General features: G+C 33.0%; 4 protein-coding genes, 1 long non-coding RNA gene and 1 pseudogene across 5 annotated transcripts; 2 read left to right on the top strand and 4 right to left on the bottom strand.

Moving 5' to 3' along the window:
* Positions 1-2,667: 2,667 nt before the first annotated feature.
* LOC130813363 (trans-resveratrol di-O-methyltransferase-like) lies at positions 2,668-5,371 on the top strand. The gene is made up of 2 exons (XM_057679196.1): positions 2,668-3,621; positions 4,432-5,371. The coding sequence occupies exons 1-2, from the start codon at positions 2,830-2,832 to the stop codon at positions 4,729-4,731; spliced, it is 1,092 nt and encodes a 363-aa protein (XP_057535179.1). The 5' UTR covers positions 2,668-2,829; the 3' UTR covers positions 4,732-5,371.
* A 1,476-nt stretch (positions 5,372-6,847) lies between these two features.
* LOC130813679 (secreted RxLR effector protein 161-like) lies at positions 6,848-7,300 on the bottom strand. Its single transcript, XM_057679520.1, has one exon. It carries the CDS (start codon positions 7,298-7,300, stop codon positions 6,848-6,850), a length of 453 nt encoding a protein of 150 aa, XP_057535503.1.
* A 4,893-nt stretch (positions 7,301-12,193) lies between these two features.
* On the top strand, positions 12,194-23,481 carry LOC130813268 (uncharacterized). Its single transcript, XM_057679067.1, has 8 exons — positions 12,194-12,469; positions 19,647-20,261; positions 20,370-20,519; positions 20,669-20,803; positions 21,035-21,235; positions 21,447-21,641; positions 21,929-22,197; positions 22,425-23,481. Coding segments are annotated over exons 1-8 (1,698 nt in total). The 5' UTR covers positions 12,194-12,337; the 3' UTR covers positions 22,426-23,481.
* On the bottom strand, positions 13,718-16,291 carry LOC130813270 (uncharacterized). Its single transcript, XR_009042198.1, has 3 exons — positions 15,980-16,291; positions 15,046-15,121; positions 13,718-13,822 (listed from the first exon to the last, which is right to left on the bottom strand). It is a non-coding gene; the product is annotated as an uncharacterized LOC130813270 (long non-coding RNA).
* Positions 23,482-23,712: 231 nt separating the features above from the next.
* Positions 23,713-24,530, bottom strand: LOC130813269 (non-specific lipid-transfer protein-like; annotated as a pseudogene).
* A 1,791-nt stretch (positions 24,531-26,321) lies between these two features.
* Positions 26,322-27,762, bottom strand: LOC130813164 (non-specific lipid-transfer protein). Its single transcript, XM_057678923.1, has 2 exons — positions 27,315-27,762; positions 26,322-26,608 (listed from the first exon to the last, which is right to left on the bottom strand). Exons 1-2 carry the CDS (start codon positions 27,683-27,685, stop codon positions 26,599-26,601), a joined length of 381 nt encoding a protein of 126 aa, XP_057534906.1. The 5' UTR covers positions 27,686-27,762; the 3' UTR covers positions 26,322-26,598.
* Positions 27,763-27,964: the final 202 nt, after the last annotated feature.

Raw genomic sequence — 27,964 nt, 5'->3', positions numbered from 1 at the left:
GTAAGAAACTATTGAAACTAGGTTAATATTTTAAGGACATTTATAGTTTAATTTGTATAATATTATTGTATGTGTTTCGAATTGTAATTAATAGTTTCATATACTATTATCATTAATTAATGTCTAAAATTATATCGCTATCGCAATGCGAATTAAAATTCAATCACATGCGCGTAAATAAGTGTGGATCCGTTTTGGATCCAAACTTTATTTATAATTCATGGGGTCCGTGCATTCAAATTTGGGTAATTACAAATTACACCCGCGTTTAGATCCGGATCAAAATCCTTCTGTAGAAAACAAATCTAAATCTGGGGATTCAAATCAAACCTATTTCCATCTTAGTCAAAAGTTAAAACCCGAAAAAAAAAATTATTACTATCACATCTTAAATTCGAAGATCAAGTGGTCAAAAATAGCAAGGGAAAATAATATTTTTCAAACTAAATCTAGCTGTTACGTCAAAGTAAAATAAATGCCAACTATAAGAATTAATTAAATCTCAACTAAAAGAATGTATTGAAAGGATAAAAAAACGGGCTATCATTAATGCATAACTAATTTAGTTGACTTTTAATACTCCCTCCTATTCAGCTGAACTGTCCCATTTGACTTTTCACACTTGCCGAGGCAACATTTTAACTCTTAATATCTCAAATTATGCTTAATTAAAAATTATAAAAAGTTGATATTAATAATCCTTGTATTGAGACAAATCAAACAAGATCCCATATGACTATGTTTTAACTTATAGATTAAGAGTAAAATACAAATTAAGAATGATAAGTGAATAGTGCCAAAAAAAAGGACAATTCAGCTGAATAGGAGGTAGTATTATATTACGTGAGGAAGGTGCTTTGTCAAATAATGACAAGAAAAAGTGAGAAGATAGTAAGAAAACAAAGTAGCAATAATAGCAATTAAAAGATTGAAACTTTGATAAAAAAAAAAAAGCACAAACACAAAGATTAAATAGTGTCTTGTACACTTTTCTCGCAAATAGAATTATATTTCATTAACTAATTAAAATTACGTTAATGAAATACCACTCACAATGCTTGATAACACACTATCAAGTTTAAAACTTTCACCTTAAAAGGAGCTCAGTTATACTAATATAACTATATAAGAGAACACTCTAGGATTCAACAACCCTATTTTCCTATGTATTAGCCTCATCTCCATAAGTTTAACTTGATTTATTAGGAACTTTAAATTTATATAGTCCCTAAAATATTAGAATAAACCATAGCCCAAAAGCTCAAAGTGCCCACTGTCTTTAAGCGAAAACGAAAGGCCGACTTAGGCTCCACACCAGAGTGCTCGAACGAGCACTACCAACTCATTTACATTCACTTGTTTGCTGCAGTGGCCTTCCTCAAAGCTAAGCCCCACCATCAATGTACTCGAATCTCTTGCAACCCATTAATTCTCTCAACATGGTGTTTCTTGACTTAAGATATTTGGTGATCAACATCACCTCAAATCATCGGTAAATTGGTACTTATACTAACACGTGAAAAATTCTAATAGTAATGCTCTTTTTGTTTTTTTTTTTTGTTATTCAGTTGTGATTACATACATTTAATTAAGCTATTTTGACTAGTGTTATTACTAACTATATAAAAAATAATTAACTATATTTTAAATGATATTAAGGATTACAGTTTTTGTAATTTTGATAAAAAAAAAAAAATAGCTATAAAAACGAAGAGTCAAGAGTAGAAATATTCAGTCATTTAGACAAACTTGATGGCTTTGAAACTTCACTGAATCACATACCACAATTCAAATACATAACAAATTTTTCAAATTTGTATCCAAATTTGTTTAGTCTTGATGTAATATAGTCAATTAAAACTACTTCTAGACGGCATAGAGATACATTAATTAAATTGACTATTATTGAGCATCGAAAAAATTCCATATACGATACAACTACAACTTGTCAATTAAAACAACAAAATTAAATTTTTAATCCTAACAATGCAATATATTTAGGATTGTTAAATATATATTTAATTTAATTTTTACTTATGATACAAACCATATAATATTTTATGTTGTTTATCACTAACCTATTTGTAACCCAATTTTTTAACCGGAACTTTTATTCTAAATAGAATTAAGTGCAATATAATAATGCAAGTTGAAAGTATAAACAAAGTCTTCAACTTTGAACTCTAATTTTACTTATTTTGCTGTATTAGCTATTAATCAGTTGTGGGAAACTTCAAAATTGTTTTTATTCTACATAAAGAAACATACTAACGGGCAATTTCTATTACTACTACATTCAACAACAACTCCACAATGTCAAAATTTTAATGGTAATAATATATCTAACACCAATTAAATAAACCAAAACATATCTCAAAAGATTATTACTAACAAATGTATTGTTTAAATTGAATCGCGACAAAAATATAACAATATTTAAATTAATTGTTGATTATTAGTAACCTACCATATCTAGCCCTAACAATATTTAGTTTATTTTTTCTTTTATAAATAACTAATAACTAATTTTATTAAATATCTCTATAAGAGTTGACTTAAACATTAGCTCTAATAGCTTAAAATATCGACATATTTATAACAATTAAAAAATCAATTAATATTTACACCTAATAACATAACCAACAATTTCAGTGAACAATCATTTAAAAAACAAATCATATCACTAGCTAGCCTACCACAACCTTTTACTTTTCAAACCAAACTAGAGTATAAGTAGGAGTACAACACAGTGCTAGTGAAAAATATCCACATTTAAGTATAACCCTTAAGTTTTCACAAGAAAAATTTAACTAACCCTATTGCGGAAAAATGGGTTCTATTGCCAATGAGCATGCATCACAAGAACTAGTTGATGCAAAGACACATTTAACAAACCATTTTCTATCACATCAAAAAGGCATGGCTTTAAAGTGTGCCCTTGAACTAGGCATTCTAGAAGTCATACATAACCATGGCAAACCCATAACTCTAAGTAAGCTATCCAATTCACTTTCTATTCATCCTAATAAAACATCTTCATTATCTAGAATTATGAACCTTCTAGTTCATTGTAACTTCTTCACTAAGCAAACATCATCCATTAATGGAGAAGAGGAAGAAATTGAAGCATATGATCTTACTCCAAATTCCCATATTTTGTTAAAGGATCATCCTTTAAGTTTAGCCCCATTAAGCCGTTTTGTGTTTAATCCTGATTCGATCAAACCCGGGTTTTATCTAAGCAGTTGGTTTAAGAATGAAGATGAGAGTCCTTTTCATAGTGCTCATGAAAAGAGTTTTTGGGAATATGGTGCACAAGTTCATGAGTACAATGAGGTTTTTAATGAAGGAATGGGAAGTGATTCTAGATTTTTGGCAAATACTTTGGTGAATAATAGAGAATTTAAGGAATTAATGGAGGGGATTGAGTCATTAGTTGATGTTGGTGGTGGTGATGGAACCCTAGCTTCCGCCATTGCTAGGGCTTTTCCTAAGGTGAGTTGTACTGTTTTTGATCTTCCACAAGTTGTTAAAGGATTGAAATCTGTTGAGAAGAATTTGAAGTTTGTTGAAGGTGATATGTTTGAGGGTGTTCATCCGGCTCAAATAGTCTTACTCAAGGTACGTAAATATGTACTTAATCTTAACTAGGAATGGTCATGGTTTCACACCTTATTGATCAACTTTGATCCTTTTCAATCTTTTTTTTAAGATTAAAGACAGTGTCGAAAGATTCACTAATCTTTGAGTTATTTTTGTGTCCATATTTAGACCAAATTACAAGATCAAAAATTAAACTCGTTGGTGAATTATCTTACACTTGTTCTAGTTTTATTTTTTTTTGAGATCTTATAATTTAGATCGGATCTGAGTCCTTTTGTTATATATTAATTATTTTAATATAATACGTTTATATTTTAATTATAAAGTAGAAAATTTAAAATATGACCATTTTTTTACATATGATCATACCTTCAAATTGTACTATTTTAATCAAGACAACAAATTTTCAGTTACCACACCTTATCCATTAATTTTTTTCAAAACAAAAAGATTCAAATGCTTTCCTTTTATTTAATATTACCATTATTTAAAGGTGTGACACTTTTATTATATAATATGACTATGATGAAGTAGGACAATCAAATATGACCATTGAGTCATTGACTACCTAAAACAAGTTTTCTTTTTTTCATTTTTACATATGAATTAATAGTCAAACTTCATAAATGCTATCCAATTAGTAGTACATCAAAGTGAGATTCCTATATAATAATTTAGTTAGTTTTTAAAAAAATAAGATGAATTTAGAAATCATATGATTAAAATTTCTTTTTTGAAATATGAACTTATTATATTTTTCTTGATGTTATATTTGATAAATAAAAATAAATTTGAATGACAAACTAATCATAATGAACATGTATGCAGAATATATTGCATGATTGGAGTGATGATCTATGTGTAAAAATACTTGAAAAATGCAAAGAGGCAATTCCAAGCAAAGGAGGGAAGATAATAATCATAGATATGGTTTTGGATCCCAACAATTACACAAGCAATGAATCTCTTAATAAACTATTGTTAGACATGCAGATGATGAATCTTATGATTGGTGGAAAGGAAAGAACTGAGCAGGAATGGAACAACATTTTCATCAATGCTGGTTTTAGTCACTATAACATCCTTCCCATTCAAGGCCCACAATCTGTCATTATGGTCTATCCTTGAATGCTTTTTCATGGATATAACTCTACAAGTCTACATATTCATAAATCATAACATAAAAGAATTTTAAATCACAAATAATATATAACTTTATTTTGGGTTATAAATTTTTATATGAGGCTTAAATTCTACTTTGAGCCACATTTTTTATTGTGTTACTGTTACACTGAAATTATTAACGCCTAAAACGCTTTTTCGGGTAGTATATATATAATTAAATATAAGTTTAGACTTGAAGTTTTCAGAATTTGGATAACATAATTTTTGTATATTACAAGAAAAAGCGTAATTTTGAGCGTTAAAAATTTTAGAAATCAAATACGGGAACATAGTAAAAAGTGTGACATCAAACTAATTATTTGTGATGAAATAATTTGGCTTCAAGGTAGAATCTGAGCATCAAGAAATAAAAGTATAACTCAAATTTACAAAATTTGTCGTTTAAGATTCTATTTTCTTATGTATATGTGTTATTGTAGTTTCACTAAATTGTAATGTTGTTTTTTGTTATTGTATCGTGACTCAAGAGTGTCATTGTTCTGTGTTATCATCCTTTCTTTTTAAATTAGGGGCCGGGGCACTTGTGCAAGTGGGCAAGTCCCTTTGTCCTCCTTACAAAATAATAATACATTGGCTTCTTGAAGACTTGAACAATTAATTTTCCTACAATTCATAGAAAAATAATTATTTTCCGTTGCATGTATGTCATATATATATATTCAATCAATTAATATACGTTCTAAAGATGGTTTGTGTCTTTGTGAACTTTGAATCTTAATCTGATTTATATTTCATTAGTTCTTAAAATACATAATAATAATAATAATAATAATAATAATAATAATCTCTATTTCATATCTTAATATATTTAATCCTACATCATATGGTTTCATCTCAAGTAGTGTTCTGACCATGATAATATTTAGGCCTAGTAAAAGCTGACCCGACTTGAACCTAATTCGAAATAAGTGGATTTGAGTTCAGATTTTTGTTCCAATTAATTAAATTAACGCCTAAAAATTCGATGTAATCAATGTTAAAAAACTTAAAATGAAAACAAAAAACTATAAATAGGTTAAGTGGGTCGAAACACTACAACATAATTTGCTTTTAGTGGGATATATTTAGCGATATTTAATTCAAATTTCTACTAGTATATATAGAGGCTTTAGTGACATTTATTAGACCCTTTAGCAGCATAATAAAAAATCATACTAAGTTTTTTGCGACATAGGATCTAGTGACATTTCTCACAAATGCCACAATAGACTATAGTAACAATTACATATGCCACTAAATTAAGTATTGCTAAATCACTTTATAGTGGAACTTAAAATAAAAACCAATAATTATTACACTAAAAATATAAATCAGTGGAATTCATTTAATGCCACCAAATCTAATGTCGCAAAAAGTTAAATTTGTTGTAGTGAAATAAGGTCGACCTGATCTGTTGCAAGTAGGGTCAGGGTTGTGATTTTCGACCCAATTAACTAAAGAATTGGGTTTGAGTCAAGGGTTTTCTGTAGGAAAATTTAAATAGAAAAGTAGTGAATTGATTTATTTGGAGAGGAAGGTGAGCAAATATGTAAAATGACTATCTTTCTCATTGCCAAATTGATTACATCAATGGGTATTTATAGTCCTCAATATTGGTTACAAACTTACCTTTTCTAGCAATTTCTATGATAATATTTAGATATTGTTATTTTTTAATTACTTTTTTTCTAGGAAATTCTATTATAATATCTTAGATATTATTATTATTTATTGTTTTTAATTCTTTAGTTTAGAAATATGTATGTTTAATATTTTTGAAATCCTAGATTTTTCCAGATTATTTTAACACTCCCTTCAATCTGAAAAATCTTGAACTCTAAGTTGTCTTCTGAACTCGATAAATCTATCAGTTGATATGAGTTTTGTGAAAATGTCTGCGAGCTGCTCCTCCGTCATGCAAAACTGTAGTTCGATCTCTTTCTTGTCTACCAACTCACGAATGTTGTGGTGTCGTATCTCGATGTGTTTTGATCTGCTATGAAACACTAGATTCTTCGTCATTGTTATTGTTGACATGATGTCGCAGAACATTGTAGTTGGTGTTTATGTTGTAGATCGATCAATATCCTTCTAAGCCAGAATGCTTCACATGTTGCACTTGTGGCTGCAATGTACTGTGCTTTTGCTGATGATAAAGCTGTCGTTGCCTGCTTTTTTGATGACCATGAGACCACCTTGGTTCCAAGTTGAAATACGTACCCGCTTGTGTTTTTCTATCATCCAAGCTTCCAGCCCAGTCGTTATCGGTGTATTCTGTGAGTTTGAAATCTTTTTTAGTCTCGTACATGATCCCATAACTCTTCGTTTTCTTAATGTATCTAAGAATCCTCTTTGTTGCTATTAAATGATCCTTGCTCGGTTTACTCATGAACCTGGATACGATGCTGACAGCGTTAACTATATCTGGTCTTGTATGTGTGAGATAAATGAGAGAATCGACCGAGCATCGATACGTTGCTTTGTCAACTTTTGGTTTGCCATCGTACTTTAATAACTTCTCATTGATTACCATTGGTGTAGCCAGTGCTTAACACTTACTCATGTTGAATTTTTTAATAAGGTCTTCTGCATATTTCTCTTATGATAGAAATATTCTTCCTGGGCTTTGTTTGATTTGTATGCCAAGAAAGTATTTCATTGTACCGAGGTCTTTCATCTCGTACTCCTTCATCATAGCCTTTTTAAATTCTTCGATCATTGTTAGATGTGTGCCTGTATAGATTAGATCATCCATGTACAAGCATAAAATGAGAAAGTTGTTCCCTTGCGTCTTGATGTACAGTGAATGTTCACTCGGACTCTTGATGAAACCATGCCGAAGAAGATAATTATCGATATTGCTGTTCCACGCTCGAGGTGCTTGTTTGAGTTCGTAGAGAGCTTTTCGAAGGCAGTATACTTTGTCTTCTTGGCCTTTGATGACATATCCCTGCGGTTGCTTGACGTACTCTTCTTCTTCGAGTTCTCCATTTAGAAATGCTCATTTGACATCAAGCTGAAAGACTGGTAGCTGATGTTGTGTTGGTAGTGCCAGAACTGTTCTGATTGTCTCCATGCGGACAACTGGTGCATATGTTTCGTTGAAATCAATTTCTGGTTTTTGTGCATATCCTTTTGCTATGAGCCTTGCTTTGTACTTGTTGACGGTGCCATCATCGTTATGCTTCACCTTGTAAACCCACTTGAGTCTGATGACTTCCTTGTCTTGTGGCTTGTCTACAAGCTCCCATGTGTGGTTCTTCTCGATCATTTTAATTTTTTCGTTCATTACCTTGATCCATGTTTCTTCTTGTGCTACTTCTTGAAATGTTTGTGGCTCACTAAAGAAGAGCGCCCATCATTGCTTGGTCATAATGGCAATCTTGTAGCCATATTGGCGGTTGCCGATCTCGTGTTGATCTTTGGGCTTCTTGATGTTGAGGAGTTAAGCGTGGTGTTTGGCTTCTTGATCTTAGGGATGATCTTGTACTTCCAGGTGTGCTTGGACTCAGAGATGATGAGTTTGTTGGTTGGTCTGCTCCGTCTTCTTCACTTGGATCTCTTGGGAGAGTATCTCCTTCACGAGCTTCAATTTTCTTTTCTTTCCACGTCCATTCTGCTACCTCGTCGAAAATTACGTCTCTTGAAATAATTAATTCTTTGGATTCGGGCTTGTAGAGGTGATATCCTTTTGTTTCGTGACTGTATCCAATGAATATGCATTTTTCTCCCTTCTCATCGAGCTTTTCCTAATTCTTCTTCAGGATATGGGCATAAGCTACGCACCCAAACACTTTGAGGTACTCTACTCTTGGCTTTCTTTTGTGCCAAGCTTTATATGGTGTAAAATCCGTAATTCCGTTTGTGGGAGATCTATTGAGGGTACATACTGTCGTGTGAACAGCTTTGGCCCAATATCTTTTGGGTAGATGTTTACTCTACATCACATGCTGCGGGCCATCTCCGATATATTGCGATTTTTTCCTTTATAAGACACCATTTTGTTGAGGTGTGCATCTTGCTGTATGTTCTCTTTTAATTCCATGTTTCTTATAGAAGCTGTTGAATTCGTTGCTTGTAAATTCTTCGCCACGATCAGTTCTAAGGATCTTAAGAGAATGTCCATTTTGATTTTCTATGAGGGTTTTGAATTGCATGAATTGGAAAAAGCTTCTGATTTTTTCTCCAGAAGATATACGCACATCATGCAGGAGTAGTCATCTACAAACAACAGAAAATATCTTTTTCCGCCAAGAGATGGATTCTTGGTAGCACCCCAAATATCTGCATGAACAAGCTATAGAGGAGACTTGGCTCTCCAAGATGCTGCAGGAAATGGTAGGTGAGACGGATTCATCATTTATTGAGGTTAAGGCCACTTTTTCTTCGACATCTTTAAAGGGAATTTTTTGTTGGGAGCCATTTCGAAAGTTGTTATTATCTGATCTTTATTTTTATTATAAATTTGACATTTGTTGTTCTCAAATTTAACCATATAGCCTTTTTTAATTAGTTGGCCTACACTTAATAGATTTTGTGCAAGTCCGGGAACATTATTAACTTCATGAATTAATTTTGATGAGCCATCTTTTGTTTTAACGACGATTATCCCTTTTTCGGCCACATTTTCTTTTTTACCGTCGCCAAGTGTAATGTGTGTTTTAACATTTTGGTCAAGAGTGACAAAATAACTTTTATCGCCCACTCATGTGATTTGAACAACCACTATCAATATATCATACGTCATTTACTTTTTCTTGTGCATTTAATCCATTGTAAAATATTTGTTCATCGGATTTATTATTTTCGGAATAGTTTACTTCTTCCTTTTGTTGATACCAACAATCTTTTTCGAGGTAAGTGTGTTTTTTACACTTCTTACATCTATAATGGCAATCATTAGTATTGTGGTTAGTTTTCTTACATAATTTACAATAATGGCCATTTTGATTATTTACTCGACTCCCTTGATTTTTAAAATTTCCTCTCCTCCTACCACGATTATATGATGTTTCTCCTTTTTCATAATTTTTGCCATGACCATTTTTATTTTCACCATTAGAAAATTTTAATTTAGTTTGAAAAGCTTGTTCTAGTGGTTTTTTGTTAAATTTTTTTAATCTATCTTCATGTACAAGTAGTGATCCCATCAGTTCGGGATACTTAATTGAGATAAATTTTTCTTTTGATACCAAATGTGTTTAATGTGTGTAGGTTGTTTAGAGGTCTTGGTTTAATTTGCTTTTGATACCAAATGTAGGAAAGTTTAGATAGAAAAGTAGTGAATTAATTTATTTGGAGAAGGTGAGCAAATATGTAAAATGACTATCTTTCTCATTGCCAAAAATTGATTACATCAATGGGTATTTATAGTCCTCAATATTAGTTACAAACTTACCTTTTCTAGCAATTTCTATGATACTCTAGGATTTTTATTTTTATTTTTTAATTATTTTTTTCTAGGATTTTCTATTATAATATCTTAAATATTATTATTATTATTATTATTATTATTATTATTATTATTATTTTTAATTTTTTTTTAAATCTTTAGTTTAGATTTTTTATTTTTAATAATTTTAAAATCTTAGATTTTTCTAAATTATTTTAACATTTTCTGTCTGTTTATATATGACCCAAATCCGATTCAACTTTATCTATTCCACAGGGCTAATAATATTTTTCTTATGCTCATATAGTCACTATCCATCCGATTTATATCTTATTTGTGTCATTAGAAAGATTGTAGTACAAAACTCATAAATTTTACCCCCTTGCCATCATGAATAAGAAGTGTCAAGAGAAACTCCTCTATCCATTAATCCATTATAATTTTCGCAATTTAATTTTGTATGTTAAAGGTTTTTAATTGCTTTGTAATACAACAAGTTTTAGGAGATACTTAAATACTGTGTGGAGGCCGAGTAAAAAATCATAATTATGAGGTTTGATGTTAAGCCCTAGATTAAAATAACTAGACTAAAAATAAAAAATAGTTAATTCCCCATAATTTTAAAATTTCCATATGGTTGGATACAATCACTTGTGATATTGAAGTTTGAGGATTGTCATTGAAATTATTTGGTAAATGACATTTTAATTGACTTTTGTCTTTTTTTGGTTGGTTTTTGCCTCTAAGTATGTTAAATTGTTAAAAAGTCAAAAAAAGTTATGGTAAATTTTTTTCGATCAAATAGATAGTTAACTTTTAGGTCAAAATAAACAATGTATCCTTATTAATTTTTTCATTAGTTTCTTTCTACTTGTTGATACATTTTTTTCTCTAACAGACAACTAACAATAAATATTTTAATTTATCAAACAGCACCTACCATATTAATTTAAAAAAACTTACAAAAACAACTAACAATTTCAATAGGTCAAAGAAGTTAGTCAAATAAGGCGAACACCAAAAGCCAATAACCATCTATCAAAACACCTTTACAAATAGGAATGGACAAGGGTCGAATCTAGATCTGGTTCAGCAAGACTTAGATCTAAACCCTATTTTTTATTAGACATAGAACCGAAAGATTTATAGGGTCTGAAAAATTTGAACATAGACCATTAGGGTCTACAGGTCTAGGGTCTGAATCTAGGTTTAAAACAATATTTTTTTTTCAGAAAAATTTTACAAATATATAATATAATTTTCGTACATTCGTATAAAATGTTTTTAAACCTTTTCATCTAATAAGGATATTCTTATCATCATCATCATACCCAGTGTATCCTGCCCATATAAAATTATGAGCAGGGTCTGGGGAGAGAAAGAAGGCGGCAACTCATACCCATAAAGGAGAGCGGCCAAAGAATCCCGCAACTCTAAAACGATCACGAGCAGTTCCTGTAAGAAAAAAATTGAGTGGGGCTGACGCTAACTCCTAACAAGGATATTCTTATACTTTATATTAATTGAGCGACCAAATCTAGAAAGTTTTTCGACTTTTAAATTCTTATAATGAAATATTTATCAGGTATTTTGATTTTTAAAGTATAGACAAAATCATACAACGAACACGAACCAACAAAGCTCCAAATCACGTAATGTTCCAAAATATAAAAGTTTCAAATCTAATAATTAAATACACATAATAGCTTATAAATAATTTTGAAAAAAGATATAAATGTGTACATGGTCGGATCTGAATTTCAAATGTGTGCACCCAGACCCAGACCTAGACCCGACCCAAATTTGACCCGAGCTCATAGTATCCAAAAATAGGTGAATCCAAATCTTTAAATTAGAATCGAGTTGAATCGAGTCGAGTCTAAATCCTTAGAGTCTAAGACCCATGACGCAACAAATTAATTAAAAAAGGACAAAATAATGATATTCAAAAACAAATAAGTACTCCATGTAGTAATCCGTTCCCGCTCTACCTATTTTATTTTATATTTGCAGTTAATGATTAATGTTAGATAGGAGTACTTAAATGTTTCTGTTCACAATCTATCGGTCTACTCTTATTTTCACACAATCTTCCCTCGCAAGCTTCATCACTCTTTCTCTTTCGTCCTCCCTCTTCATTCCCAGATTTTCTCCTTCCTCCTCCCCTGGATTTCAACCATGAGAAGAAGCACTAGAAGGTCTACAATGGCGGTATCTATTCACAACTCTCTTGAATTTGACTCCCTCAATAAAATTACCACCAGAAGATCTTCTTCTATTCTTCCTCAATTCGAAGAAACGCGAAATGCGGTAATTTTTTCTCCTTTTAAATTTCTGATTTTGTTGTGTAACTTTGTAATTTTAGCGTTTATACTTTATAATTTGAGTTGAATTTGCTTTAAATTTATACTGTTTAGAAATTGATCTTCTCTGTGATGGAAGTCTAGGCTCGGGTCCTAGTTTCATTTGATTGGAAAACCTATTATTATTGAATTGTGTAACATCTAATAGAAGAATGATAGTCGAGTGTGTTGTGCACACAATTATAGGTGAGTGTTCGACACGAACTATCTACTATCCTGTATCTACCACCACTGTAAATGTTTATATTGATGGAATGCCTTGAGATGTTTATGGCGAATGAGAAGTGTATGGTGTGTAGTACCGAGTTGCTGTGTTGCTGCTGCATTGCTCACACAAGCAGGTTTATTGCTCAACGGATTTCTTGGTGTATATTGTAGCTTAAGCTTTTGTTTGGCAAGGATGTAGCTTTATTAGCAATCAGAGAGGCGCAAAAGCTAGGGTTTTGCAAGGAGAGGTAAAAACCTCACACAAGGATAAAAAATATGAAGTTAAGTTGATTTTATGATGTAAGTGTTGGAAATAAATAATGCAAGTTAGTGATGAATAGCAAAATAAAGTAAATAATCAAGACAAAGAGTTTAAGGTGGTTCACCAAATATGGATTACATTTACCATCTAACTTAGGATTAATATTACGTGTTTAAAAGAGAGAACACAAAACTTGATAGGTATTACAATGGAGGTTTAGCGTAAGGAAGAGAGGAGCTAATAGGGTGAGAAATAAGCTAGAAGGTTGCTCTTTGTAACACCCCTGAATTTCCAACCTCTTATACAAAACCAAAATCACATATGACAGAAGGAATTCCGGGTGTTACATTTAAAAATAAAATAAATAAAATAATAATAAACTTTAAAAATGTGAGTAAAAATTTTGGCAACATCTACTAACCATCAAATATGTGGTAGAGCAATTAACACAATAAAACATTAAACTAATCTAAGGCATCATTGCCTTCCAAATCTCACACCACGGCGGAATGATTCATCGCCGGCTTCTCAAATCAACACGTTGAGCATGGATCGTGGTTCCAGTGTCAACACTTATGTTTTAAAATGACTTAACTCTTTAAAACCATACAAAGTTATAAACTACGTAGCGGAAATACAAATATACAAAGGACGACACAAGGCCTCACAACAAAACGTATACAACCAAAGTTTACAAAAGATAAATATAAACTACAAAATCAAAAGATAACGGTATGACACAGGTTATGCTTCGCCCTCATTACTCTCCCCCAATGCAATGCAATGCAAGTGAAGCTCCAATACCTGCTACGTCTGTCTATGATCATCCTGCTGTTCGACATCAGACCAAAGGCCAATGTGTCATAGCAGGACAATCATAGAGAGTCATCAAACAATCAAACATAAACACAAACACGAACACGTCAATAACTAGCATCGAATATAATAAGGCCAACTACTAGATAACATTATGTTATACAAGATAGATGATTTCATAAGACACAAGCACAAATAGTAACCGTTTATCGTCCACCTATACTTAATCTCATTAGGTTCTTTCCAAACCGAACCATGTATTCTCAGTTAGAATGCAGGTCTTCACACTCCTCTTCTCAAACATAAACTCTTGTAAAACACGCGTAGTATCAACTCAACCAAGGCATTAACTGACTACCTAACACATGACCCTATAGAGCTTGTCTACCTTAAGATAAGTGTGATCATAGTCTATCTTTGGGACTGGTATCTCCCTTATGGTAACTTAACTTAGGCGCACTGCTCACTAACATCAACTACTCTATCATTGTATAAATTTTCTATCAATGAGTAAACCTTCTATCAATGTGTAAGCTTTCTATGAAGGAATAAAGTTTCTATTAATGAGTAACATTCTATCAGTGGATCTTTTCTCCACTTTATGGCATAGTGACACAGCCATGGGCGTTGTTGGCCACCTGGGCCCCATGGCAAAGTATGAGCTCATAACCCCTCCAATTGACCCTCTAAGGTCCTACCTTCGGGAAAAACTAACACACTGGGGTACTAACCCAGTCAAGGGGCGGTATCGGCCACCCGGCCCCTAATGGCAAAAGTATGCTCATACCCCCCATACAGTGATCCCGTCGTATCTCACCTACGGGACTATTAAATCAACCGGACATAATCCAGTTGAGTCACGCCAGCTAATCATAATCTAATACTTTATCAAATGGGAATAACTTTCGCTTTCGACTATTAATAAGTGCCCTGGGATAGCAGAACGCTGAAACCCACTGAGCAACTCACACAAAATATGAAATTCATCTATAAAGGAGTCATTCTAACTCCAAATAAGACATAATCCAATTCTTAAATAAATAAGGGGGTGGTCCCGCCTTCTTCTAACACTCTCATTCTCTAAACTATTCTAAGCTCAAGGAGTTCATAATCGATAGCCCTTCATATATAAAGTTTTCTCACTAACCTCATAGTTTCGATACACTACATATTATCACAATAAACAATAATGTCTTAAGGGAAATTGCATATAAGGGTTAGTTACTGCGTGTACGTACCTGTAAGTGTCACTGCACGACCAAAAGTCAAACATCACCCAACTAAAGTTCTACCTTCCTCTTATGAATTGGGCGCCTATAAGTTAGGAGTAGAACTAATAAGTAAACTTATCTACTTTGTCATACCAGCTAAAAGCCAAAGTAACCACAATCATCCATTCACGATAAGTTTTCAATTATTTCTAGCACGTACGCAACTCATTCAACACCAATCATAATCGTTAATTCCACAATAATACAGGTCTTTCCATCAACAACAGAATAAAAAGGATTATGTGAACCGTTTCCTTACATCATTTAACTTTGAGTTATAACAATTCACATTATCTTAAAATAAAACAACTATTCACACTTAAGCTTCACAATGTTAAATATAACACTAATATGACATGATGACAATTCTTAAAGCGATCGGATCGCGACATCTTTCGCTTCGTTCTCCAGAGCTAGGAAGACTACAATCGAGCATCACCGCAAGTAACTTAGCAACCTTCTACAATAAGTTGATATTATTCCTTTGGCCTTACTAAAATTATGCATTATAACTTTAATAACAACCTAATATGAGCACTTGTAATTCACAACAATCAAACCACACAATTAACAACCACACCACTTCTATATTCAACTCTAATCATAACCATTAACATCTATATCTATCACAACAATATTTAACCAAACTAAGTCTTAAAACAACTTGTAACTTTCCAATCAAGCGTCACACCACCAAAATATAGCATAAAACACACATCATTATTAATTTTATCTCTAACTTCAAACCCTAGTCATTTCATGTTCAAAGATAGCACTTTTGACTATTATCCATAGCATGAATCAATTAAACTAATACACAACCAACCCAAGACTCATAAACTTGATAAATTCTAATTAGAAACGAGAAATTAATCAATAAGAGGAGTGAAAGGTGGCTTACAATAGGTGGAACTAGGAATGGACCACGAGATTGAGGATTTTGTGGCGGTGGCGCGATCCAAACGCAGCTCTAAGGAGCCGGTGGTGGTGCTGGGCTCGCTGTTGCCGTGGAAACAACCACAAACGTGGTTGCTGCTGTTATTGAGACTCGCGGCTGCTGCAGGTGGAAGGAGGGCGTGTCTGCTGGTGGAGGGGAGAGCAACGTGACCTGGTGGTGGTGGTGGTGGCCACGGTGGAGGCGGCAGCTACTGGTTTTGTGAGCCGTGAGGGAGAGGGGAGTGAAAGAGAAGAGAGAAGAGAGAAGAGAGGGATGGGTGAGCCGTGAGTTTTTGAATGAGAGGGCAATGGTATCTCACTTAAAATTCTAATTCATCCTTTATTTTATTTTATTTATTTACTTATTTATTTATTTATTTATCTAGATTCATTTTCTTGCGAGGTTTAACTAAGAAACTCACCTTTGTGTGCTCAAACATTTTAACTAAATAATCATTTTGATTCGAACCTCTTTATTTTAGAAATCGTAACTATATTTTTAATATATGTATATACGTTAACATTTAAATTCGTATATGAAAGAAATTTATTAAAACTAATTCAAAAAGATAATTTAATATAATTATAAAATCTCCAAAAGTTATTAAAATAGTAAATAATTACGTCATTAAAAATCTCGGGGTGTTACACTATTACAATGAGACTTTTGGTGCTTTATAACTAAGTGTATGAGGGAGTATTTATAAGGGGACTAACATGTGAAGAATGGGGCAGCACCTAAAGCAAGCAGCAGGCTGCCAGCAGGTCACGAAAAATGGGCATTAACATCCGCTCGACCCTGGCTCGACCAGGGCTTGGTCGAGCGACCTGCAGGTCATCACTTTGTAGTGGGTTCTCTTGTTCCCTTGGTCCCTATACTCTTTGCACTTAGTACTTTGTCCTTGCTTCTGAAATACTTGCCTTACAAAGCCAAGTTCTTGCACCTCCAAGCCTCCACTAACTATTAGTACAATGTACTAATGGTACTTGCTCGATACCCAATCACCCAATCACAAGAATGGTACTTTGTCCCCTTCTTGTTTACACTAACAATCTAGATTAATTATGTTAATCTTGTTGTGATTATTTGGTGAACAAAAGTTACTAATAATCCTAACAATCTCTACTTTGATTTGTGTTCTCCAAGTCACAAAACATCACCTTCAAGATTCATCCAACAACACTCACAAATATCTCTAGCTAGACAACATACTCAATAAAACAAATTAAACATGTGCACGAAACATACAAAAGCACATGCACTACAATGCCCTCTAAGGGCTTACAAAAGAGTATGATTAAACATCAATCAAGTTCATACAACCCATGGACTTGGTTGTGGATATTGGAATTACATTCAAGTCATCAAAAGAAGTATCAACATCACCATGCTTGGTTGAAGTAGTGGCTTTACAAACAGAACTAACTAAGGTTGAACCAAGTAGCTTATACAAGTCATCATCATCAATGAGCCCTTTCAAAACAACTTATGGCTCTTTTCAACCTTCATAACTCCACCTTCACCAATGCACACAAAACCTTCTTTATCGAAAGTATCAAGGGAAATTAAGTGCCTATTCATGCTTGGAACATAGGACTCTGGATAATGTTCTCACAACACCATCAAACATAATGATCCTAACATCACCAACACCAACACCAACTATCGGACAACTAGTCTCATTGCTCATAGTGACTTTTCTTCCATCAACCTTTTGATAAGTTGAGAAGAAACTAGAGTTAGAAGTCATGTGGTTAGAACATCTCGAATCCAAAACCCAAAAATCATCACCCTTGTACTCGCGAGTAACAACAAGAGCACTATATCATATTCTTCCTCAAGATAACTAGCCTCGGCGGAGCTAGTTCCTTTGGACTTGCAATCATCGGATTGTTTGGATTTTAACTTCTAACAATCTCTCTTAAGATGGCCTTTCTTCCTACAATAATTGCAAGTCATGCCTCTCTTGTTCCTACTTGACTACTTAACAAGCAATGCATCATTTGACTCAATGGACAACTTTCGTGCAAATTGAGACTCAATAAGATCCTTTTGTGTCAAGGCCTTTTTAACATCCTCACTACATAAAGTGTCTCCACCATATAACAAAGTCTCTCTAAAATGCTTATAAGAAGGGGTAGAGAACATAATAAGAGAATGACCAAGTCTTCATCATCAAGTGAAACCTCAATATTTTGCAAATCCAAAACTATAGAGTAAAACTCATCAAGATGAGGTTTCACAGGCTTACCTTCTTGCAACCGGAGATCTTACCATCTACTCTTCAAGAGTAATCGATTGGTAACACTATTGACCATGTAGAGTGATTCCAACTTCTCCCAAATCCCTTTTGAAGTCACCTCCTTTACAACACTCAAGATTTCATTGGAGAGGCAAAGTTGTATGGCGGATAAAGCTTTTGCATCAAGAAAATAACAAAAGATAAAGAAGAATGTTTTTCTTGTATTGATTTGTAATAAGGCTGTACACTTATATATACATACAGAAGAACTAAAAGAAATTCAGTTATAACAAATTCTATCAATTACATATAGTGTAACAACCTAATACAAGTCTCTAACTAACTATTGCTGAGTCATCATTCTTGAAATATAACACTCACACACTTGTATTAAGTGCACTCATCTTTTTGCTTTATCCTTCTGACAGCTGTACATTAAGGCACTCCACCATCTGCATTTGCTCAATCATCAACAATCATCAACTGCACCTGTGTCCTTAGATAATTGATGCCCTATATTCTCAACAAATACCAACAAATATGAATTGTGATTGTAGAATTGGAAATGCCTAATTCAAGGTTAAAGTTGCCATGCATCTATATTTCTGTACACCCATTACCCCGTTGAAAATTTGAAAAAAATGTTTCTTTTTAGTTTTTCCCTTAAAGGTAAGCTAGGACTATCTCTAAAAAAAACTACACAAAGAAAGATTGAAATAAGAGTGCCCTTTTTCCTATGAAAAGGAGAAAATGTGAGGTTTTAGAATGTTGATTAAGAAAAGGAAGTATGTAAAAGCAAACAAATAATAATCCTTTACCGGGATTTTCTTGGGCAATTGCTTAAAAATTAATAAATATGTTTATTTACACTTATCTGTCAGTAGTGATTGCAAAAACCACGGAAGTAAAATATCTTAAATTCCTTGAATAATGTTTAAACTTTAGGTGTATGGAACGGATTGTGTATCATAAGTAAATTGCATTTTGTTCTCCTAAAAAAGATCATAATTTCATGAAAAATGGAAGTGCTTATATTTTAGTTTTGTGGAACACCTGGTTCATAAGATTACTATTAGTTTGCAAATTGATAACAAAACACATGAAATGTAAATCACAAAAGTCTACATGTTCCTTCGTTTCCACTCTTTACTTGTTGTCAATTCCAAAATGATAGTATTTGTAATTAACTTGGATTTACAATTTAGTGTCTTTGGTATAAAGAAGCTTACATGAATTCATTTATAAAGTTTGATTTAGTTGGAATAAGTTAAGTCCAGAAATTAATTGATGGATTCATGCTTGCTAATTGATGATTACATGCTTGAACTTGATGGATTAAAGTCTGTTTTGTAAACCTGTTGAAGTCTCTTTTCATTTCCAACTTGGCAGGCTGGAAACTTTACTACCAAGTTTTCGATGTCATCATTTGTTAAGAAAGTGGAAGAGTTAACTCATGATCAGAGAACTGCTTTAGAAAAAGTAGGATTTGGATATTTGATTCGTATTCATCACCATACCCTCCGGAAAAACCTTTTGGTTGAATGGATGGAGCGGTGGGATAGTGATAGAAGGGTCTTTGTGCTTAATGAAAGGGAGCTTACCATCACTTCTGTTGAGGCTGCCCTAATCTTAGGGTTGCGTGCTGCAGGTAAACCCGTGATTCTGCACGAAGATGAACAGTTATCGAAGTTGGAAGAAGAGTATGGAGCCACACAAAGTAACAGAAAGATCAGTATATCTGCAATCGAGGGAAGATTGCAGTCTCTTGGTGATCTTCATAATGAGGATTTTGTGAGGACTTTCTTGTTGTTCATCTTTGGGACAATTCTTTTCCCAAGTTCAAGTGCAAAGGTAGACTCACGCTATCTTTCCCTTCTGAAAGATCTTGATAGAGTGTGTGAGTATGCTTGGGGAGTTGCAGTAGTGGAGGACCTTTTTAATTGGCTATCTAAAAGAAAAGAAGAGCAGACCAAAAGCATTGAAGGTTGCTTGATTCTTCTCCAAGTAAGTTATCAAGTAGTTATATTTCAGTTTTACATCAAATATCAACATATCCATCAACATAGAAATGTTGGGTCTAATGATTAGAGATGTTGAATATTTTGATATCAGATATGGTCCTACGAGCATATAGACATTGGGCGCCCAATTTCCCTTAGTTATTCTTCAAATTTTCCGCGAGCTTGCCGTTGGGAAAGTAGTAGGTGTAATAGTCAAAGGCACTGGTTCACAACTAAGTTTAATGAGCTTGAAGAGAATCAAGTGAGTGCTGTTCTTTCAGTATTGTGCTTGCTAGTTGTAAATTTATCCTACTAACAATATTCTGTCCTATGAACTGAAGCCACCACCCAACATACACAGAATATTTAATGTGTTATGCTGCTGTTTTTGATTTTACATGGTACATTTAGGTAACCTGGAAGCTGCAGCCAATAGCAGCTGAGTTGAATATTGATATCATACGAGAGCTATTGGTCGAAGAGGCGGAAGGAGAAGTGAAACTTTCAATGAGAACAAATACCACAACATCATCCATTACACCAAAGGTTAATATTTATATTCGACTAGGCTGCAATTCAAAGAGGAACTTATTTGCTTGCAAGAACCCACATATGTTAATAAAAGAAATCCAACGATGAGTGATGATGATATAACATGAGAAATATACGAAAAAAAATACTTTTTTATAATTGGCAATTGAGTCATTTTATAATTAAAATTCAAAGTAATTGTATTTTTCTTTGCGGTTATACATGATCTTTGTATCTTCTGATCAGGATTTCAAAGATGGTATATTGGATGAGGAAACAAATGGAGGTGTGGGCATATGCCAGCATAATCCGCAGGATGATTTTCGTGAGGATTCAAGGCAATCCTCTGAAGTGTCAACCCTTGTAGAAGAAACCGAGGCACAAGAGATTGTATCAACTAGGAGAAGCTCCAAAATAAGTTCCAAAACAGTGGGGCTCCCACCAAAGGTTAGAAATATGAGGCCATTTAAGCGTCAGTTATTTAAACTGGAACTTGATTATTGTATAAAGATTTTCTTTTGCGATGTTATGAGTATATTGGAGATAATCTATCATAAACTTACTAATTAATATTTGTAGCACGACCCATTGAGCTGCAATGTCTGGAGTTCTAATTCTAGAAGTTTTTTACTTCATTTTTTTGTTGGCTGTTTATTAGAGTATTAGCCGGCATACAATATTGGACAAGGAGTCGCATGGAGGTATGGGAAGAGGCCAGGGTGATATTCAAGCTGACATCCCGGAGGATTCTAGGCAATCAACAGATTTGTCAGTGATAACTGAAGATTATACGGAATGTTCCTCCTATGTTTTGCAAGAGGACCAGATTGAAGAGAACTCTCACTGTGTCAAGGTTATATACACAAAAGCTTATCTTCACTAATGATTTATCTTCTTAAGTATGAGGTTGAATTGTATATTACGTTGAAGATAGAAACACATTCAAGAAATCAAAGCAGAACAGATAACATCAATCTCTTAGTGATACTAATGGTTGCAATATATAATTCATTTTATTAATAACAAATATGTGTTTTCTATATCTTGATGTGCCTTCCATGCTCTAAAGCAGGAGCTCTGCATTTTGGTTTTACCTATCCTTCTTTCTTTGACACCCTTATATAAATGTGCAATATTTAGGGAGAAGATGTTTTAGAATTTGAGAAGTCAAAGCCAAATCATTTGGTTGAGCTTCAAAATGAAAATGCTGAATTGAAAAGTCAAGTGGCGGACTTGAAAAAGGAAGTGGCCAACTTGAAAGATCTAGAAGACAACCTAAGAAAGGAAGTGGCTGAACTGAAAGAAGACAACCTACGCTTAAGGGCTCCTCCACCTGCGGACAATATAGAGCGGCTTATTGATGCATACTTCAATGGAGTTACGGATGCTTCAGAAGTGGTTTTGCTTTGGTAAGAAAACCCCATTGACATTTCTGATCTTTTGTCCATTGGCGTCTCATCTTATAATACCACTTTCTGTAATCCTATTGTCTTATTTTGTCATAATCCAAACATATCTATGCTTCATTAAAATCTGATTTAACGGGTGGGATACAAGATATGATGGTAAGATAGAGTTCATCAATTCAATCTAAAATATAGTCTAATTCTATTATCTTATCATTGTATTTTGGCAGATGAAATCAATTATCTTCCTGTAGGAGCTGCTTTGGCCGATGTTTATCGTTTAATTAGTGTAGAAGTATTCAATTTTCGATTGCAGCACCTGGGATCAGTGTAGAATGGATTGCACTTGGCCGGTATGATAAAGTTATCTAGTGCCGTTCTGTAAGTAATAGTTTTGAAAGTTTATTATAATATTAGAGTAAAATATTATGAGATTTTTCAGCAATCACCTTATTCTCACATTCTCTTATGTAACATATAACTTCAGACATGAATGTGAGGCGACCAGTTGTTGTTTCTCCAATAGCTGCACGCCTGTAATAATAGTAGTAATGTATATGTTTAGTGAAAATTTTTAGCGTCCATTTATGTATTGTCTTTGTTTCACAATTTAGCGTCTTCATGCACAATCTGTGGTGTTTGGCAGTTTTTTTTAGGCCATATTGTACACTTGTTTTTTAAATTCTCGTTGCCCTCTATTTTGTTACTAGTGGAGTGTTGCTTGGGATTCTTGTTACTTGATAGTACAATTGATTTTACATTTTTTGGCGAATGCTTACAGTAATGTAGTGATAGTGAAGCAAGCATTCTTGTATTTCTCCAGAATATTTTTTACTCTAAGGTGCATAAACTGTTTGGAATGACCTTACAAATTGGAAACTGTAGACAGTAGAACCTAAGCTATTGGAGGTGTTCTGCTGTTCTCATCTGATTTATACCAAAATGTTCTGAATGGAGAATAATAGACAATCTGTGATGTCGATATGCTATCAATAGTATTATCAGAAAATCTCTGATTTTATCGATTTTATTTATATGAAGCTTAATTGCTCTCAAGCTAGTCATTAACATCTCATAAAATGATGAAGAAATAAATTAATTAGGACTATCGGGGCTTGATGTCAGTGAGACCATCTTTACACTTTTGCTTACTATGAAGTATGAATGTCTGTTTGCCTCCATTTTGCTAGTTGTGGAGTATGCTGGGGATGCTTGTTTCTTGATAATCTGATCGAGTGATAGTACTTTTTTTGTGTTAAAGCTTACACTGATTGCTACCAGTTAAAAAATTCTGTGATGAGTAATTAATCATCATTTTATTAAAATGGAACATTCTTATGTATTTGAGATGGACTCAGATTTGAAATATTTTTAGCAGTCATGCTATGGAATAGAATGAAGTTTTGTATTGTTCATACCCTCGTCAGTAAGCATCAAGTATCTAGAATCTGACACGGTTGTTTGAGGTGTTGAGGTGAAATTATGATCGAGTCTGAGTAACATAGAATCAAAGGCGTCGTTTAAGTTTCATTAAACTGCAATTTATTGAAGGTTAATTAACAAAATTAGATATCCAACTCCACTACAAAGTAACATAAACAGTCTCATTATACTAGTATGAAACAAGGAGACACTTATTTAGACTTTGGAGTCCCTTACACCATCATTATTATAAATCTCCTCTCTTGTAGGTTGTAACCTCAAGTCATACTGCAAGATAAGAAAACAAAGGAAATAATCGTGTTAGATATTCAGATAGTAAGTACAATTTCGAGAAAACTTCTAATGCAAGTCTATGGAAATATAAGAGTCAGATAGTATAAATTTTAGTGCAGTCAGTCTTGGGGCTGAACGTGTAAGACATGCTAACCCCACACTGCGCAGGCAGCTTAGCAGCATGGTCGTAGTTAAACCCTGTCATCTCAGTAGCGGGAGATTTCATACACTCGCAGACAGCCCTATGCTCGCCTGTTTGTTGTACCATAGCCTTAACTGACCTGACTCCGGCACAACACTTTTCTGGTGGTGTACTCGGAGTGAGCCTACTGCTGGTCAGGTGTGGTTTGCAGGGTGACAGACTGTCACTAATTCCACTGCATGATATAACGGCTGCTTCAGTTGGACGCGTGACATTTGCCAACACTGACGATAGCCACCGATACACAAGCAAGCTTGAGAAGAAGTGAGACAACCGCCATTTTTCTTCAGGTTAGTTTACTATTGTTTTCGACAGCATGTAGGCTAAGTTACTATTTTGGTGGGTTTATTTTTAGATGTTGAACATAAGTGGAATGGAGTTTATAAGTAGATTAAAATGGGGGGAAACCAAGAATGCTTATCAGTTGATGGTTGGGATTTGTCAGGTTTAATGCTGCAGGGAAGGATGATATTAAGTTTTTACCTATCATGCAAAAAAAAAAAAAATGAGGCCTCTCTAAAAGTATGTATTTGGTTTTAAAAGCTCTAATTAATATATTTTAACTTCCAAAAAGTTTCAGAAACTTGGAATTACTATGATAAAATGGATACTTTCAAGTTAAGAATTCACATGGGGATATGTACGATTTGTAACACCGTGAGGTGGTGCGCCGGTGATAACGGCCCATTTGATAATCGGTATTAAATAGTGAGAATGGTAATGAAAAGTTAGTGTAATTTTAGTAGGAATCGCTATTAACAAATTTAATGTTCATGCTTATCTTCTTCAACAATCTCATTTTATTCATAAAATTCATTCCAATACATTATCATTTAAATATGTGGTATTAAATGGTAATGAAAAATTATGCGTAAAAGAATTTTCTTATGATTAATTTTTCGTTACCATGGAAATGACATAATACATATCATGAAAATTTACAATACATATTGTGCAAGACGTGGCGCGCCTGTGATACCACAACCTTTCACGCATTCCCGATGAAATGTGCAATTTTTTTTCTTATCTATATTTTGCTGTTGTAACTCGGAGATACATGTTTGACACATGAATTGTTTTGGATGGGAATGAGTTAATGCTGTATGTTTGTGCCAACAGATGAGATAACTATCATAATTTGTTGAGTACTTATTAGATAATAACGCCCACTTCATCCAGCATATCTGTCATAATTTGTTACTTCGAGATATTTGTCATATTGCAATAATAATGTTAATGGAAAAGGAAGATACAATATTGAAAAAATTATTATTAAAGTCAATATATCATCGAAAAATTAAGATGCATATCATCTTAAAATCATATGACAATAGGAGGGAGGACTTTAATGAATTATAAAGTGAGCACCATCTTTAATTCATTAATGTAGTGTAAATCATTTTAGCACATACCCCCAACATGCGAATCCTCGTCAAGTTCGCAAGTAGAAGCAATCAATTAGGGTAGAAAACAAGAGCGGGTTTAAAATAAAATCAAATGATGTGAATTTATTAAGTTTTGTTTTTGAAAAATGTTGATCTTTAAGGCTTGAACCTAGACTAATAATGTCAAATGTTAATTTAGTGATGTCACTTGTTAAATACACTTATTAACATATTTAGTGATGTCACTTGTTAAATGCACTTATTAACCAATATACTTATTAACAAGTTTGCATTCATCTCTGATAGAAACGTCATTTTTTTCAGACCTACTATTATAATTTTTGTTAAAATATTATTGTATAAACAATAAAAGAAAAGCTATGTTTTAAGGAAAAAGAAAACTAGGCATTGGTACATGATATCTCTCAACCTTTTCCTAGGGAACCAAATTTGTACCACTTTCGAAAATTATTGTAAATGTTGCATAGTTGAAAATTGTGGATCCATATTTTGGAGTACCTCTTTTGCTTTAGATTTTACATTTGTGTGGCACTCTAGCGCAAATCACCACAACATTTTATGTTGAAAACTAATACATTGTGTCTATTTAGCAAATGACTTTATTAATTAATTTGATTATTTGAATGTGATGATTGATTTATTAGCTGTTAAGTCAATTGATATATTATATTTAATTATTTTATTTATTTATTTATATTAATATGGCGTAAAATGATACTGAAATAATGATATTTTTAGTTGCAAACTAGGTATAATGACTTAATCGCCTTGATTTAAAATATCTTGATATCTTGAGTCGTGACTTATGACAATTCAATTAGTTTGTAATTTGTCATTATGCATATTATTGATGGAAAAATAAAATAAGAGAATACAAATACATTAAAATAAGAGGAAAATTATATTTCTCCACTTTTTCAATTTATTAATGGAAATATAAATCACATAAAGGTAGCATAGTTAAATATGAAATATGGCTAACTCTCAGATGGCACTATCCATAATTTGGAGCTTCTTATTCTGTGAATTCCAGGTTTACCTTATCCTTCGTTCCTTCCACATATCACTAGCCACTAGGCTTTACTGAACACTGCAAAACACAAGAATAACCTGATTAATTATTTATATCATTTAATATAGAATTATGCACAACTATTAATTAAGATTTAGGAATATCAATTTGACTTGATTATAATTACAGTATGCATGGTTCAAAATAATGAAAACATATAAAAAATTTAGGAGGCGAAATTGTTGTAATAATACACATCAAATGGAAAATTTTCAACAAAATCCTACCTCAATAAAGTATATTTCAGGGTCATATAATACACTAGATATTTGCTTAGAGTCCAAAGCTAGAAAGGGGTCTAATAACAATACAATTCAACAATATTATCATGTAGGATGTAGTGCACTGCTCGTAAAATTATAACTTTGCTTTTGTTAAATACCCATTAAAAATCGAAATTGACCCTCTATAAAACTAACTTATTTCTTTCATTTTGCTTTGGACCCATAAAATATTAGATTTGACCCAGTTAAAATCTAATTGATTTTGTTAATTTATATATTTTTTCATATCAAATTGATTCCTAATTTTATTCGGCATTTGAAGATTTGATTGTAAAATAATGAACTTGTTAATTTTAAAATTATTGAAAAAACACTATTGAACCTAACTTTCATTTAGTATTTTTAAATTGAAATTTTCTGAACACTGTCAATTTTTGGAATTTCGCTCAATATTTTCAACTTTAGTAGAAATGTACAGTTGAAAGTGTTATGAAAAGTACCTGTTGCAATTAACATTAGGGTTAACGGAGTAAGACATGCGTACACCACACTGAGAAGCAAGTCTAGCAGCAACCTTATAATTAAGAGATTTAGTCTTTTGTGCTGCTGTTTTCATGCAATTACAAGCCATCCTACGATCAGCTACGGTTTGAGCTGCGGCCTTGAGTGATCGAACTCCAGCACAACAGTTAGCCGGTGGTGCAGTCGCTCCCGTACCTTTCAAGTACGTCATGCATGGCCCTAGGGCCTTCGTCACCACCGTACATGTCACTGCCCCCTCCACTGTCCGAGGGGCGGCTAGGGCTAAAACTACCATACCAATCACAATTAAACTTACTAACTTCTTTAGCATTATTGCATTTACTTTCATTTTTAAAAATATTTTAAAGATTTTTTTCCTTTAAATCAATTAAATAACTTATGAAATTATTATATGGATTAAGTTGTGTATGATTTTATAGAGGTGTTGGAGGTGGTTGGTTGTTGAAATAATTCAATGTTAAAGAAGAGTGTAAATTTTGTAGGCTTTTACGTGTCCAATTTTGCAAATTTTATTGTGATAAATGATCATATATAAGGTTTGTTGTACGTAAAACTAACTTTGTTTCTTTATCTAACGTTATTGCCTATGAAATTTTGGTCTGGATGG

Source organism: Amaranthus tricolor, chromosome 5 (genome assembly GCF_026212465.1).
Source record: "Amaranthus tricolor cultivar Red isolate AtriRed21 chromosome 5, ASM2621246v1, whole genome shotgun sequence".
NCBI classification, from domain to species: domain Eukaryota; kingdom Viridiplantae; phylum Streptophyta; class Magnoliopsida; order Caryophyllales; family Amaranthaceae; genus Amaranthus; species Amaranthus tricolor.
The sequence above is the reverse complement of the archived record's forward strand: the minus strand, read 5'-3'. Positions and strand labels throughout refer to the sequence as shown.

Bases quoted from the DNA above. Each gene is read 5' to 3' on its own strand.
- LOC130813164 (XM_057678923.1), bottom strand. From the start codon at position 27,685: ATGAAAGTAAATGCAATAATGCTAAAGAAGTTAGTAAGTTTAATTGTG.
- LOC130813268 (XM_057679067.1), top strand. From the start codon at position 12,338: ATGAGAAGAAGCACTAGAAGGTCTACAATGGCGGTATCTATTCACAAC. The intron at 20,262-20,369 runs GTAAGTTATCAA...TTTTGATATCAG, and splicing joins GTTGCTTGATTCTTCTCCAA to ATATGGTCCTACGAGCATAT. The intron at 21,236-21,446 runs GTTAGAAATATG...GCTGTTTATTAG, and splicing joins CAGTGGGGCTCCCACCAAAG to AGTATTAGCCGGCATACAAT.
- LOC130813679 (XM_057679520.1), bottom strand. From the start codon at position 7,300: ATGGTAATCAATGAGAAGTTATTAAAGTACGATGGCAAACCAAAAGTT.
- LOC130813363 (XM_057679196.1), top strand. From the start codon at position 2,830: ATGGGTTCTATTGCCAATGAGCATGCATCACAAGAACTAGTTGATGCA. The intron at 3,622-4,431 runs GTACGTAAATAT...ACATGTATGCAG, and splicing joins CTCAAATAGTCTTACTCAAG to AATATATTGCATGATTGGAG.